General features: G+C 45.9%; 1 protein-coding gene across 5 annotated transcripts in view; it reads right to left on the minus strand.

Annotated features, from left to right (window-relative positions):
* Positions 1-16,520, minus strand: part of ATP6V1C2 (ATPase H+ transporting V1 subunit C2) — a 53,976-nt gene that overhangs the window by 19,523 nt on the left and 17,933 nt on the right. For all 5 annotated transcript variants that reach the window (XM_057741012.1, XM_057741014.1, XM_057741013.1 and 2 more), the window contains exon 4: positions 4,777-4,862. In XM_057741012.1, the coding sequence (XP_057596995.1) occupies positions 4,777-4,862 (86 nt within the window). The remainder of the gene's footprint in view (positions 1-4,776; positions 4,863-16,520) is intronic.

The raw sequence follows: 16,520 nt of genomic DNA on the forward strand, positions 1-16,520 counted from the left end.
GCCTGGACGCAGGAATTATCGCAGTTCATTTACTCTTCAACCCTGTCCAGTATTACTATTGTCTCCACTTCGGAGATTAGGAAACTGGCACAGAGTAAGTCACGTGGCGTCCACCAGGAAAGGAGACGAGGAACGTGGAAGCCAGGGAGGGCCACGCTGCTCCCCGGCCCCATCCTCAGGCAGGCGTGGCCCTGCTGCGGTGGGACAAGGAAGGCGGCATCTGTCAGCACCTCTGCAAGGACCACGCTCCGATACCTCTGGTCTCTGGAGTTAGAGAGATCCTTCAGGTTCCCATGGTGTCGGGGTTGACAAGAGTGCCTCTGAGGCACGGAGGGTGGAGCCCTGACACAGCTGGACTATCGGCCTTATAAGGAGACACCCGAGAGCCGCCCCCAACCTCCGTGTCCTCCCACCAAGGAAGGGCCGTGTGAACACACAGGGAAGGGAGCAGGTTCTCACCAGGAACCAAACCTGCCAGCACCTTGACCTTGGACGTCCATCCTCCAGAGCTGTGAGAGATAAACGTCTGCGGTATTTTGACATGGCAGCCTGAGCTAATGCAGGTTTTGGTATTAACTTGGTGTGACTCTGGATTTGGGGATTGCCACACTAGGGCAGGGAAATGACTTTGTAGGAAGGAACCGGGTCTGGGAGGAACTGAACCAGGTCTGGATGATGGCAGGTGTGTGGTCAGAGGCAGAACTGAAGGTCACTCCTCGTGCGTCAATAGTCACCCCTGATCCTGCTACCGGACCCTACTGTGCGCCAGGCACGGGGCACGCACGATGGTCACACACGTCCCATGCTGGTCACATGCTGCCAGGTGGGAGCCATCGCCCACCCCACAGGCCGGGGAACAGCCCGCTCAAGGCAGGTGCCAGACAATGTGTGCTCTAAAGACTCCCGCCTCTGCCACCCCTGGACCCCGTGGGCACACCGCCACCCAAGCCAAGCTACCCCCAGCCCCTCACTCTCCCTCTCACTGCTGCTCCTGTTCTAAACATCAGGCTGGAGACCAGCTCCCGAAAGCCTGCCCGACCCTCCCTCCGCCTGCTGGCCCGAGCCCGGGGACGCTCTCCGGCCCCATCTCACTAATGACGCTGCACGATCACGCTTGATTCTCCTGCTCTTTCAGGCTCCTTGAGGGCAGATGACTATTTCTGTGTCCCCAGCGCCTGTGACCATGCCCAGCAGTGAGCAAGTGCTTCTTATGAGAATCTTCCTAATAACCGTGATTACTGTACTATCACTACCCGAGTTGCTTAGAAGAGGTACATTTCAGATAAGCTCTCACCTCCATGTGTTTTCACAAACTCCAGGCTTTTACGGCACTCGGACCAAAGAGAATGCATCCCCCTTTCCACCAGAATGCCTGTAATTCCTTTAAGACTCGGCCCACCTCCTCATGGGGGCTCCCAAGCACTTGGCTTCCATCACAGCACAGAAGGTGCTTAGGTCTGATCCCCAGGCCGAAAGCTCTTGGAGGGAATCATCTCTGGGTGGCCAGCATGCAGCACAGTGACTGGTCCCCGATGGCTGAGCACAAGTGTCTGCTGAATGAGGAGGTTAGATAAGGAGACAGTGAAGATCTCCCCGCAGAAGCCTCTGGTTTGTGACTGTGACTTCCTCCTCCTCCAACACCTCCTCTCCCAGGTTGGGAGCACCAGCTCCAGCTCCAGACACTGACCCCCTACCCCACCCCCGACCCCAGCCCCGGCTCACGCATCCGAGGGCCTTGCCCTCTCCTCGCACATCACTTTTGGTGAGAATGTGATCTGAGGATGGTCCTCAGCTTTAGAAAGCGGCAGCCTCTGGGCCCTCCTGTGCTCCCAGCACCACAGCCTCCTCTCTGCTGCTCCCCACCTCTCCCCTGGCTGAAGTCTTCCAAGCCTGGTCTCGAGGCAGAAGTGCAGCGCTTGGATCAAGGGCCGGTGAGGTCAGAGCACAACCCAGGCAGGTTCACTTTGAATCAAAACACGCTGCACACGGGCGGCTGCCCTTGAGCAACAATGACGTCATCTAAGAACCAAAACAAAGCCTTCCCGGCAGCTGCAGAAAGACGGACCTGTGACCACACAGGCTGCGACCTACTACTGCAGGGCAGCCAGACGTGCCTTCGGGTGGTTACGACTCTGTGCACATTCTAGGGCCCCGGCCAGACCACGGCGTGTTTGCTCAGCCTCCGCTGCAATCAAACACGTCTGTGTGCTCCCGCGCACCAAGCGCAGCAAGAGGCAAAGAAGCAATAAAAACAAAAGGTGCCCAGGCAGAGCAGAGAGCCGTAAAGGGATTAAGTCCATTGACAGATGAGAAAACTAAGACCCAGGGAGAGGACCTGCTAAGGTCACAAATGACCAAGCCTGACTGCTCCAAGGCTGGTGCTTCTGGCCCTCTAGAAACAGCGCCCTGAAGACCTGGGTGCACCCTCAGGGAGATCAGAGTAAAATCCCACCTGCTGAGGGCAACACTGAGCCCCTCCAGTCAATTCGCTCAATCACTAGTTCCCTAGGTGCTCTGCAGAAGAAAAATATTTCCCCATCCAACTAATATCAGGACAGCCTGAGCCAAAGTGTCTCAAAGGTATCTTGACTGCAGTACCTTTCAGAGCCTTTACTACGCTATTGTGCGTGATGAATGTTCAGGAGCCGGCCATGGGCACTGCCCTAGCGTCCTTGACCTTTGCATAGGGCTGGGGTACAGGACCAGCTTTGGAAGTTCTAGTCTTGGAAGTCGTGGGGACCCAAACCCCCAGGAGGCCTAGAGATAATGAAATGCGTACGAACAAATAAAGCTGAACTCCTTCCTTCTGAGAGGAGACGCAGCAGCTCTTAGAGTCGTGACATTTGGGCTTGGGATGGATACGATGTCATAACAACACCTAATTTTAACTGACATGAATTTTGAGTAGACTGTAAGCATTTTGATCATTACTGTAATGTGAGCTCAAATCCTCGAATCCTCAAGACCAGGTTTTTATGTAGAAAAGTAGCTCTTGGCCATAAGTCCGCGCTTCAGTCTAGGGCCCTGTGAGTTACCTGCTGGAAAATAAGATCAGTTTCCCAACTGAACAAAATAATTTTTTTGATTAGCATTGGCAAGAAATCTCAGTGTAACCAATGGCTTGCATTTGGGAAGGCATTGTGGCGACTTCTAGTCTGTAAAGATTTGTATTCATCTTAAGAGGATTTTCCGGCTTTAAGTCCACCCGTCTGAGCAGGCTGGAGAAAAACCAAAAACAACCAACACCTTCTAATGGGGAAACCAGAAATGGCCTGTTTGAGCACAGGGACTCTCCCAGGAGAGGCGGAAGGGAAGAAGGCTCCCCGTAGGCGTGAACCCCATCAAGGCTCCACAAAGTTAAGCCTGGCATTTAAGGTGTCAGGGTCCACAAAACAGGCAGGCTCGAAGAGCAGGCAGGAGGATGCTGGGGACAGCCAGCAAGGCAAGAAGCAAACCACAGACCAAAAGACACCAAAGTCGATCTTGAACTCCACCACACCAGGAGGCATGCAGTGCTGCTGGGGGAGGAGAGGGAGATGGGGGGGCGGGGGCGGGGGGGGGGGAACAGCTGCTATCTGTGTTGTATGGATATCGGGACCAAGTTACGAGGTTGTCACTTGAGAAATCCATCGTCACCTGATCACCGTATCCCTACAACCAGACTGAGATTCCACCTTCCCGGGGCCATGCAGGCGTCACACTGAGCACACACACGGCAAACAACGCACAACCTACTCTTTAAACATTTCATTTTTTCCTTCAAACCTGCAATGTAATAAGGTGGAGTTATTAGACTGCATTAACATACACAACCAGCCTCAGATGTGGGAGTATGAACTTTTCCACGTATCAATTTAAACAAGCAAACAAAAAGCTTTCGCATATTCCCAGGAGTCCAGCGGTTAGGACTCCAGCTGGACTCCATGCTTCCACTGCAGGGGGCACAAGTGTGATCCCTGGTCAGGGAACTAAGATCTCACATGCCACACGGCAACCAAAAAAAACAATGTTCCCAAGAGGGAGAAAACATGAATTTATATGATACAAATATGAAACGCAGAATGTGCTCTCATGTTCAGTATACTCCTGCATAAAGTCATAGGTTTAATTATCTCTACGGATATTGAAACATCAAATTCTAAAGATTCTAAAGCCTCAACGTTTTTGTCTCGCACATTTTAAGTGCACTCAAATGGTCTGTACACTAATTCATGGACCAAAACATCCTTGCAATCTAAAGATTTATCCTATTAGCAAAGGGAAGGCAGAAATTCCAAATGCAAACATGCTGCACAAAGCGTTTTTGGCCTAACTCTCCTCTACTTACTGGGCATAACTAAAGAATTCAGCTTGAGGCATTCCCAGCAATGAAGGCAATTTTGGGGAAAGGGAGAAATCGGTTGTGGGGTGGGGATGGAATACTCCACGCGGGATAGAGCAGAGGCTGAAAGAGAAGGTGGGAGGTCCAACCAACCATTAAACCCCATTGAACTCATTTTCATTTCAAATTTCATTGAGGAGTTCAGCCGCAGGTAAGAAATGCCAGGTGTTTTAGAAACGAGACAGCAGGATTATAACATTGTAAAGGGGCATATCTTCCAAACAGCAGCGCCACAGCACTCTAAGTGCGGTGGACAGCCTCTGTCCAATGTGTCCGTTTGGAGCCTCCGCGGTACCCGTATCATTTCAGCCACTACTATGTGGCCACAGCCAAGGCCACGGATGGACTAGAATGAGCTGGGAAAGCACCATCATAAGCGGACTTCAGGGACCTACCTCCGTTGGCCAGAAGATTTTCCTGGACCTTCCCCTTTGCATCTTCCATCACTTCCACCACGCTCTGGGCCATTCTCTTTATGAGGCTTTGGGGAAAGAACAAAAAGCCAGTTAGAGTAGGAAACTGCCTTCAGAATACTCTCACACTCTGCTGGCAGGAAAGGGCTGGGGCCACCCTTTGGGAGAACAATCTGGCCACAGGTATGAAGAGACGTAAAATGCTAACCAGTATTTGAACCAGTAATTCCACTTCTGGGAACCGATCTTAAGGAAATAGGACAAACAGAAAAAGCTTTCTGAATGAAAAGACGTTCTTTGCAGCAATGTCACCGACAGCGAAAAACTGGAAACCACTGGAAGGTTTGACAATAGAGGATTGTTTAAGTAAATGATGGTATACCCAGCTGAGGGATTATTAGCAGCCACTGAAAATAGGGTTTACAAAGAATGTCTAATACCATGGAACAAGGCATGCACTATAATGTTACATGGAAAAAACACAAGATACAAACAGACAATAGGGCTGCAGCTATGTGAAAACTTTCTTCCTACTTTACATATTTGCTATTGTAATCCAAGGTTGCTCTTATAATTAGAAAATTAAAATTTTTTAAGTCTTCAGAAAACATACTGAAGGCTCCAGATTGTATGAGAAAGGAAAGTATGAGATTTGGAGGCAGAAGGGCTCAAATTCGCTATGGCTCTGCCAAAGGTATCATTTTGGCCAAATTCATTTAATCTCTTTCAGCCTCGGTTGTCTTCTCTGTATAATGGGATGATACCCTTTTGTGGGGTTGTTGTAAATATTACCAGAACCAATCAGGCAGGAGGGTCTGGTGGCAGAGTGTCCACTCCTGGAGGCCCATCAGCTAGAAGTCCAGCTGGGAGCAGGCCAACCCCCAGGATCAAAGCCTAAAAGCTCGAAGATCTGCATCTTTGCCTCAGGCCCTCTCTCCTCATTCTCCAGGCTCCCAGGAGGGAGCAGGTGTTTGCAGGGAGGAGGATGAAGTCACTGAATTCCAAATGGAGAACATGGTCTTCTGCTGATGCAGGCACTGGCCATGTGGCCACTCAGAGTGTGGAGCCCAGGGGCCTAGGGTCCCACACAGAACACTGAGGCAGAGGGCACTGAACGTCCCCAGATTAAAGAAAGAGAGAGAGGGAGGGAAGGAAAAAAGAGCAGGGCAACTTGTTTTCGTTCCTAACTAATACATGTTCGTGGCCAAACACTGAAAAATTCAAGTATAAAGTAATTAACAAAAAATGAACAACCACACTCTCCCACCCAAAAGGAAACACATGTTTTGCATTTCAGCACATTTCCAAAAACTTAACACTTCAACAGTTTATATTAAGTTGAGGTTTTCTTTTGTTCACCAAGTACCAAGTTTTCTATCACTTTTATTGAATCATCACAAAAATTTTTGAAAATGGGTATCATCCCATTTTACAGATGGGGAGACTTTGGCCCAGAAGAGTCATTTACCTCCCAACTATCCAATCTGTCTGTGGATCCCAAGGCTCTGGGCCACCTGGGCTTAAATCTCCACAAATGTGCTGGCAGTTCTTGGGATAGTAGTTCAGCATCTTATTAATGATAACTGGGACAAGTTACCTAGCTAATCGCATCCTGTTTGCTTGGCAAAGTGGGGATGATTCTCCTCATCTCAGAGTCTGGTGCAATGCATGTAAAGAACCAGGGTCCCGGGAGTTTGTGGTAGATACCTATAGATGTGCTCTTGGCAGCCTGATGGAGGCATCCGGGCTCTCTGCCCTCTGGCTCCCCAGCAGGGCGGGGATGGGGGTGGGGGTATGAATCTGGTTCCCTCTCAGTTCCAGTAACCTATCTCCCCTATAGCCTACGGGTGTGACATCTCTCCATCTACTGGGTTCCTGTACCACTCCTTGTGCTTCTCCAACAGCCCTCGCACAGTCATGCTCCTTTATGAATAGACTTTTCTCAAATTATCCTAAACGGAGTATGTCTTCTGTTATTTGTTAGAACCCTGACTCTATAAATTCATTTGTTCATTCACCCATTCATTTAGCAAATTCTGATATTAAGCAACTGTGTGCTAAGCACTGATTAGAGTGCTGTGAACCTAGATGCTAGGCACAAAACAGCCCCTGCTTTCAGGGACCTTCTTTCTAATGCTGTCAAAGGTTCCTCTTTATCATTATTATAGTGACACATGCAGGTTGCTGTCTCCTGTTACCATATCTTCTGTCACACTTTGAGTAATTTCTTTACTTGAAGGTAGTAGTAACTTCAGCCCTAATGGCAATGCCTGATGCACAGTAGCTGTTCAGGAAATGCTTGTTGAATGAATAAACGAACATCAGAGCACCTAAATAACACACATGCTTCCTTCTTAACTGACCTAAAAGCAGAACTCACTTGTCATTCTGTTAATGACTCTTTGCTGTTCCCAATTCTAGCCTCCGTGAAGTTTTTACCTATAACAAGCACGGCAGCACACCTACCCCGAGGCATGTACACCACCATGGAGCATCTCAGAATAGCATGGTCTGACAAAACTTAACTGCTGGAAAAAGTGCTTGTTGCACATAACAAAAATTCCCTGACTTACTGGGATCATTAACTACAGTCAGTCATCAGTGAACTATGGTATTACCAAATCAGGACATTTTTCTTATAGAAAGGAATCGAAGAGTCTAGATGCTGGTTTTTGTTCTCGTTTTTTAAATTTTTAGCCTTGCCTTTTAAAAAAAATTTATTTATTTATTGGCTGCATTGGGTCTTCATTGCTGCTTGTGGGCTTTCTCTAGTTGTGGTAAGCGGGGGCTACTCTTTTTTGTGGTGCGCAGGCTTCTCATTGCAGTGGCTTCTCCTGTTGCAGAGCACAGGCTCTAGGCTCACGGGCTTCAGTAGTTGCAGCACTCAGGCTCATAGTTGTAGCTCTCGGGCTCTAGAGTACAGGCTCAGTAGTTGTGGTGCACAAGCATAGTTGCTCTGCAGTATATGGGATCTTCCTGGACCAGGGACCGAACCCATGTCCCCTGCATTGGCAGGCGGATTCTTAACCACTGCGCCACCAGGGGAGTCCCTCTGCCAATCTGATAGCTGAAAAATTCTGTCTCACTGTTGCTCTGACTTGCATCTGTTTCATTATCAGTGAGGCTGGACATCTTTTGAGAGGTTTACTGACTCTATAAATGGCTATTTTCTTCTCTTACCAGGGTTTTCATATCTTTCATTGGTTTCTCTAGTTGTGGCGAGATACACTTCATTGCGGTGTGTGGGCTTCTCATTGTGGGGATTTATTGCGGTGGTTTGCTGTGGAGCATGGGCTCTAGATGTGAGGGCTTCAGTAGTTGTAGCATGTGGGCTCAGTAGTTGTGGCTCACAGGCTCAGTAGTTGTGACGCACAGCTTTAGATGCCCCGTGGCATGTGGGATCTTCCCAGACCAGGGATCGAACCCATATTCCCTGCATTGACAGGTGGATTCTTAACCACTGCGCTACCAGGGAAGTCCCCCTCTCTTCATTTTTAAAAAGAAAAATGATTTGTAAGGGCTCTTAGGTGTTTTGAGGACTCAATTCTTGAGACACTGTTTTGAGCTAGGTAACATCCCCATTTTAAAGATGAAAAAATTAAGACTTAGAGAGCTAAAAGTTACCCTATATTGAGTAATGTGTCAGAGCAGAAATTGATCCCAAATCTACACGACTCCAAAGCCATGCTCTTCATTGTGAGTCTAAACTAAACTCTGACTCCTTCCTCTAAAACAATAGACAAAAACTTATACTAACCCATAAGGAAGGATGTATAAACCATATTTTTAATTAAAAAAGCAAATTGCAAATGGTATGTAACCTTGATTGGGGTATTGGTTACACTGATGTACCCAACAAAATTCATCAACCTGTTCATATAGATGTGCACATTTCACTGTACATACATTTTACCTTACTAAAAAAATTTTTTTGATGGCCAACAGGCACATGAAAAGATGCCCAATATCACTAATTATTAGAGAAATGCAAATCAAAACTACAGTGAGGTATCACCTCACACCAGTCAGAATGGCCATGATCAAAGTCTACAAATAATAAATGCTGCAGAGGGTGTGAAGGAAAAGGGACCCTCCTACACTGTTGGTGGGAATGTAAATTGGTGCAGCCACTATGGAGAACAGAATGGAGGTTTCTTAAAAAACTGAAAATAGAGTTACCACATGATCCAGCAATCCCGCTCTTGGACATATGTCCATATATCTGGAGAAAACTCTAGCTCAAAAAGATATATGTATCCCAATGTTCACAGCAGCACTATTTACAATAGCCAAAACATGGAAACAAACCTAAATGTCCATCAACAGATGAATGGATAAAGAAGATGTGGTACATATATACAAGGGAATATTACTCAGCCATAAAAAGAATGAAATAATGCCATTTGCAGTAACATGGATGGACCTAGACATTATCATATTAAGTGAAATAAGTCAGACAGAGAAAGACAAATATCATATCACTTATATGTGGAATCTAAAAATAAGATATAAATGAACTTATTTACAAAACAGAAACTGACTCACAGACATAGAAAACAAACTTACGGTTACCAAAGAGGATAGCAGGGGAGATGGGGGTAGGGGAAAGATAAATTAGGAGTTTGGGATTATACACACTACTATATATACATACTGCTATACATAAACATAGACAAACAACATGGACCCACTGTGTAGCACAGGGAACTATATTCAATACCTTGTAATAACATAATGGAAAATAATCTGAAAAAGAATATATATATATATATATATATATATAACTGAATCGCTTTGCTGTACACCTGAAACTAACACAACATTGTAAATTAATGTTCAAACTTTTAAATGGCTTAAAAAATGGTTTTTACAACAGATATTGATACAATCTTAATCAAATGACCAAGTTCAAATCACCAGTACTGGGAAAGATGAACAACATGTTTCTCCTGATATGATGCACTGAGAAGAACATCACTTCTGGGGTAATCCTGCCCAAAGTGGTAACCAGAATTATGAGGAAGCATCCTGTGAGTTCAAACTAAGGAGCATTTTACAAAATAACTGACCTGTGCTCTTCAAAGAACTCAATGTCATAAAAGTCAAAGAAAGTCTGAATAACTGTTCCAGTTTAAAGGAGGCTAACGAGACATGTCAATTGTGAAAAATAGAGCATCACCTCAGTGTTTACCATTATCTAAGAAAAATGTGAGATTTTCTTTTGTTATAAAGGACACTATTGAGAGAATTAGTGATGTCCAATTAAATTAACAGATTAAATAATATTACTATATTCCTGATTTTGATCATTGTAGTAAAGGGTAATGTTAGTAACAGTTCTTATTTTTAGATAATATATATTAAAGTATCTAGAAGTAAAGGACATCACATCTGCAACTCACTGCCAAGAGACTTCAGAAAAAATGAGTGAGAGAAGATAAAGTGAATGTGGTAAAGGGAATATGGAAATTTTCTGAATAGTCTTGCAACTTTTCTGGACCTTTGAAATTAGTTCAAAATAAAACATTAAAAAATATTTAAGCATGCACAGTATATAATCCCACTTTAAAAAATTATATGTTAGACTTCCCTGGTGATGCAGTGGTTAAGAATCCACTTGCCAATGCAGGGAACATGGGTTGAGCCCTGGTCCTGGAAGATCCCACATGCTGAGGAGCAACTAAGCCTGTGAGCCACAACTATTGAGACTGCACTCTAGAGCCCGTGAGCCACAACTATTGAACCCATGTGCCACAACTACTGAAGCCCATGTGCCTAGAGCCTGTGCTCTGCAACAAGAGAGGCCACCACCATGAGGAGCCTGCACACCAGACTGTTAACATGGTCACCTCTGTGTGTAAAAAGAACAGCACTTTTCCCTTTCGTGTACTTCTGTAATGTTATGCTTGAATTAATTAAAACATAATGTTACTTTTGTAAGTAGGAAACAAAAGAAACAAATAACAAAATATAATAAATAATAATTAAATAAATAGTAATGAATAAAAATAAAAAGAAACATAGCAGCATAATTTACAATAGCCAAAAGATGGAAGCAATCTTTTGATAGATGAATGGATAAACAAAATGTGGTATTATCTAGATAGTGGAATATTACACAGCCTTAAAAAGGAAGGAAATTCTGCTACATGATACAACATGGATGAAACTTGAAGTCATTATGCAAAGTGAAATAAAAAGATAAACACTGTATAATTACATTGAAATGAGGTACCTAGAGTCTAATTCATAGAAACAGTAAGTAAAATGATGGTTTCCAGGAGCTGGGGGGAGGAGGGACTAAGGAGTTAGTGTAGTGTATAATGGGTTAGCAGAGTTTCAGTTTCGCAAGATGAAAGAGTTCTGAAAATGAATGGTGGTGATGGTTGCACAACAACAAAAGTGAATGTACTTAACACCACCAAAATATTTTTAAAATGGCTAAAATGGTAATAAATAGGAGAGAATTCTAGGAAGACGGTAGAGTCAGATGCACCAGGAATCTGTCTCCCCAGCCAGACAACAATGGCACTAGCAGAGTCTATCTGATGTAACTGTTTTGGAACTCTGGAGTCTATTGAAGGCTTGCAACTTTCAGGTGGAGGCTTGAATCATAAAACTGCAGTTAATCTGGGTCAATTTACCACAGTAGCAGCAACTCCTCCCCTCCCCTGAGCCACTGGCAGGTAGCTGTGTTCCTGGAGCAGCTTGTACACAGTTTGCAGGAGCCGGGGTGGGCAAAAGACACTGTCCTCCAAATATTGGAGAATCTGTGCTCTGACTGCTGTTTCTGATCACAGAGGTGCAGAGAAAGAGGTAGGCAGCCATTGTTGCAACCTCCCCACATTGTCGCAAGCCCTTCTCCCTCCAGCTAGAGTGGCTCCAGAGATTTAAAGGGCCAGTGCCCTTTCTTCCTCCCTTCATTTCTCTTTTTTTCCCATTTTTGGGAGCCAGACATTAAGATTAGGACATTCAAAAAAAAAACTTGGGGGAAATTAGAAAATGACTGCTCATGTCCTGGGAAAGCCTCAGAAAAGACCTACAGGGATTTTAAGTTTATGCCTCAGGCTGGTCCTTGGCACAGAGACAATCTACAACAACAATTTTATTAAATAATATGCAAAAATAATGGAAAACAGCAAATCCTGGGGAAGGAGGAGGATGTGATTTCCAGAGTTACCACATTATTAGATTCAAATATCCAGTACTCAACAACAACATCAAAATCACAAAACATACAAAGAAACAGGAAAATAGGGCCCACTCAAAGGAAAAACATAAATTGTCATAAACTGTCCCTGAAAAAATCTGATGGCAGACCTGCCAGACAAAGACTTTACAATAATTGTCTTACAGATGCTCAAAGAACTGAAAAATGATGTGGAGAGTTAAGAAAACAAAGTAGGAACAAAATGGAAATAAAGGATAGAAAACCTAAAGAGAAACCAAAAAGAAATTCTGGAGCTGGAAAGTACAATAACTGAAGTAAAAAATTCACTGGAAGGATTCAAAGACAGATTTGAGCAGGAAGAAGAAAGACTCAGCAAAGTGAAGGCAGGATATTGGAAATTATTGCATCTGAGGAACAGAAATAAAAAGATAGAAGAAAGGTGAACAGAGCTAAGAAACCTGTGGGACACCACCAAGTGGACCAACAAATGCATTGTGGGAGTCCCAGAAAAAGGAGGGGAGAAAAGAGCAGTGAGAATATTTCAAGAAAGGACAAAGCTGAAGGACTTACACTTCCTGATTTCAAAACTTACTACAAATCTACAGTAATCAAAACAGTGTGGTACTAGCATAGACAGAACTATAGACCAGTGGAATACCACAGAGACCACAGAAATGAATTCTCACGTACACGGTCAAATGACTTTTGGCAAAGGTGCCAACAACATTCAATGAGGAAAGTACATACTAGTGTTCGAGAAATGCAGATAAAGAACTTTAGTTTTGAAATTTACAAAAAAAAAAATGGGGAAAGGACAATTATCTCAACTGATGCTGGGAAAACTGAATATCCACATGTAAAAGAATGAAGTTAATTTAAACCCTTACCTAACACCATATATAAAAATTAACTCAAAATGGATCAAAGACCTAAATATAAGACCTGAAACTATAAAATGCTTAGAGTAAACCATAAGGCAAAAGCTTCATGATATTGGATTAGGCAATAATTTCTTCAATATGACACCAAAAGCCCAGGCAAAAAAAGAAAAAAAAATTGACAAGTTGGACTTGGTAAAAATTTTTAAACTTAGTGCATCAAAAACATTATCAACAGAATAAAAAGGTATCTCACAGCCTGGGAGAAAAAATTTGCAAATCACCTTATAAGAGATTAACATTCCAAATATATAGAGAATTCCTAAAAATCATAACATAAAAACAAACAACTTCATTCAAAAATGAGCATAAGACTTAAATAGATATTTCTCCAAAGGAGATATACAAATGGCCAATAAGCACGTCAAAAGGGCTCAAAATCACTAATCTATATTAGTGAAGGCCTTGGGAGTTCCCTGGCAGTCCAGTGGTTAGGACTCCACACTTCCACCGCAGGAGGCCCGGGTTCAATCCCTGGTCAGGGAACTGAGACCCCACAAGCCACCCGGGCGAGGCCAAAAAATACCAACATTAGTGGAGGCCTGGGAATATGCTGGGTAGAGCAATAACACATGGCCGATAAACATTAGGATAAAAGCTTGACCTCACCTGCTGTGATGCAGCATTTTTCACTTCCCAGATGGGCATATTACAAAGATATATAATTTCAGCACTGGCAAGTACTCTAGGAAACAGGAATACCCATGCCCTGTTCATATGGGGTGTCAACTGGCACAGCTTTACTAGAGAGTTATTTTCAGAATCTCAATCAAACATTTTTTACACACAGATACTTTTGCCCAGCAATTCTACTTCTAGGAGTTGGTTCTTCTAATACACTGGTTCCTGTGCAAAAAAAAAACATATACATGAGGATGTGTGCTGTGACATGGTTTGTAACTGCAGAAGACAGGAAGTCATCTCAATGTTATCAAAAAGGGACCCAGCTGATATAATGGATCACCAAGAAATCTCTAAAAACAATGGGGGAGGGTCTCCCACAGATTCCCGTGATAGGCTGTGCATCATGAAGGGGAAGGAAAAAAGCTAATAATAAACAGTATCTATAGTCATGACCATATTTTTATAAAAAACAAAAAGACATAAAAACTTACAGTTGTATTATGGGTAGAAAAGTCTATAAAGATTGGCATTAAATTGTGGAAAAGGTGTCCTTTGGGGAGTGGGACTGCAGAGTTGGAATTTGAATTTAAAAAAACCAGCATGATTATGTATTAATAAAAAGACCAATAATAATCTTGCAAATACAAACAGCAATAAGTTAATAGAGGAATACGCCAAGAGCATGCTACCTGGGCACAGCCCATTAATATTTCTTTCAAATTATAGTTGACGCACCTCTGTACATTTACCTTGGATTCTTATGCATTGGATTCTTACAAGAGCCTATGATGGTTCTGTCGTGTGTGTAAATGTTACTTATTTAGCATAGACATTAAAGATAACTTGCTGGGGTAAAAAAAAAAAAAGATTTTTTTCAGAGTAACTGCTGATACCCTGGCAGTCATCTGGGGAGCCCCCAATGGGAGAATGAGTAAAATGGGGGCATGTGGAGTGAAGGGCCTCACCCAGGTGTGAGGCAGGGCAGGTAGAGAACTGAGGAGGGAGGAGACCCTCGGGAGCTGAGCAGGGAGAATCCGGACACCTGGAACGGCAGGGATAAGAGTCAGGAAAGTTGGAGCTGCTTGTGGCTGGGTGTGTGACAGAAACGCCCTGTCCTCCCTTTCTTCAAACCTTACGGGGTACCTCAAGCACTGCTGATTTCCGCACCCTGGGCTCCACGGGGGCCCAGAATTCCCGCTGCCCCTTGGGGCATATGGTGGCTCAAGAGCTGAGAGCACAGCCAGGCAGGTGTGTTCCTGAGATCGCTGTGTCTACCGCCTCTCTTCCTGCAATCCAGAGCTTATCTCACCACTGTCTGGCGTGCAGGGCCCCAGGGCTCTTCCCAGCGCAGGCCTGTGGGTGGGAGAGGAGGAGGGGGCTGATCCCCCACTCACCTGAGTCCACCTACCCCGGGCTCAAGCGCAGGGGAGACGCTTCCTAATTGGTGTCTCCACTGCAAACCGTGCACAGCAAAGCCTCTCTGTGGGCCACGCGGTCATCAGGGCGCTCCGCCTGGGCTGGGTGATCTGTACGCCCCTGCCTCACCCCCTGCTCTGTGGGAAGGGATGGGTCTCCTATACCCGGTCCTCTTGTAAAGGGAGCACGGCTCCCTCCGAGGTCCAGAGCGCACGTCTACGGGACATGATAGAGAGGGCATTCCCCCTCCCCTGGGTTTTCTGGATAATTTAGGCAAAGCAGGCTAAGGTTGGTGTGGTTTTCGGAAATGACCGCCAGCCTGGGAGGAGAGGGCCGACAGGTGACAGGAAGGGAAGAGGGAGTTTCCATAGGGTCTGGAGCAAGGGGGACAGTGGCTCCACCTACGGAGCTGTCCTGGGTCCTCAGGAGGGCACTTGGCACAGATACACCTGAATCCTCAGGACAAAGGACGCGAAGCCCCCAGGAGCTGAGGAAACAGGCTCAGGGAGACCAAGAAACGACACCGCCCCCCAACCACCACCACCCCTCCGCGCAGTCCCTTGGCTGCTGGCTGCAGCATCGGCTAGTCCCAAGCCTCTAAAGCACAGCAGGGCTGATGTGCTCCTCTGTGGGGGGCCCAAACCCCAAGACCCTCCTCCCACAGCACTAACTGGCCTCGGGCCAAGATAAAGGGGCGACGACAGGCCCAGCCTCCCTCTGCAGCCACACAGCGGCCCTGAGGAGTGAAAGCCAGACGCTTCCACACAGGTGGGGAGTCTGCTGCCCTGCCCGCTCCCGCCCCCGGTGACTCAGGAGCCCCTGGGCACCTGCCCTGCTTCTTTGTCTCTCTGCTTCCTCCTCAGACGAGGGATGTGCCCCACAGCAAAGTCATCAGGAAAATGTGACGAGAGCAACTCGGCAACTCTCTTTGTAGAAGAACAAGATCCCACGAGTCTCTGGAGGCCCCTGCTCTGGGGACTCTGGCCCCATGGACGACTTACTTTGAATTCTGCCCCCGCTTCTCAGAAACTCAGCGTTTGAATAATGGACGAATACTGCCACCTTTAGAGGAATTCCACTCAGCAAAGTCTCCCCTGTCACTCAGAACGGAATTGGCTCTGGCCAGCTTGGCGTTGTGCAGCTCCATTCGCTCACATCAGCACGTACAAATGCTTGGTCCTCTTCAAAAACCCAACCTACCAGGACTTCCCTGGAGGTCCAGGGGGCACGGGTTCGATCCCTGCTCAGAGAACTAAGATCCCACATGCCACAGACAGGAGACAGGTGAGGGGCAATCTACCCTCAGAGAAAATTTGCCCCCTTGTGGGACGTGGAGGAGGAAGGCTTCAGAGGTGGTGCTGAAATGCTCTGGGCTCTTTTAGGGATAACAGGGCAGGCAGTCGTCCCCTAAGCACCAGCACACAGTTGTCTAGGCAGCCCGGTCACCATGCCCAAGTTCAGGGGCCCCAGGGCTCACGAGCGACAAGCAACAGAGTGGCGCCACCCGCAGCCCTCCCAGGGGGCGCAGGGGCCGAGGCCAGACCTGGCAGATCACAAAATGGGACGACAGGTGACTC

This window comes from Hippopotamus amphibius, chromosome 7, assembly GCF_030028045.1.
Source record: "Hippopotamus amphibius kiboko isolate mHipAmp2 chromosome 7, mHipAmp2.hap2, whole genome shotgun sequence".
Classification (NCBI taxonomy): domain Eukaryota; kingdom Metazoa; phylum Chordata; class Mammalia; order Artiodactyla; family Hippopotamidae; genus Hippopotamus; species Hippopotamus amphibius.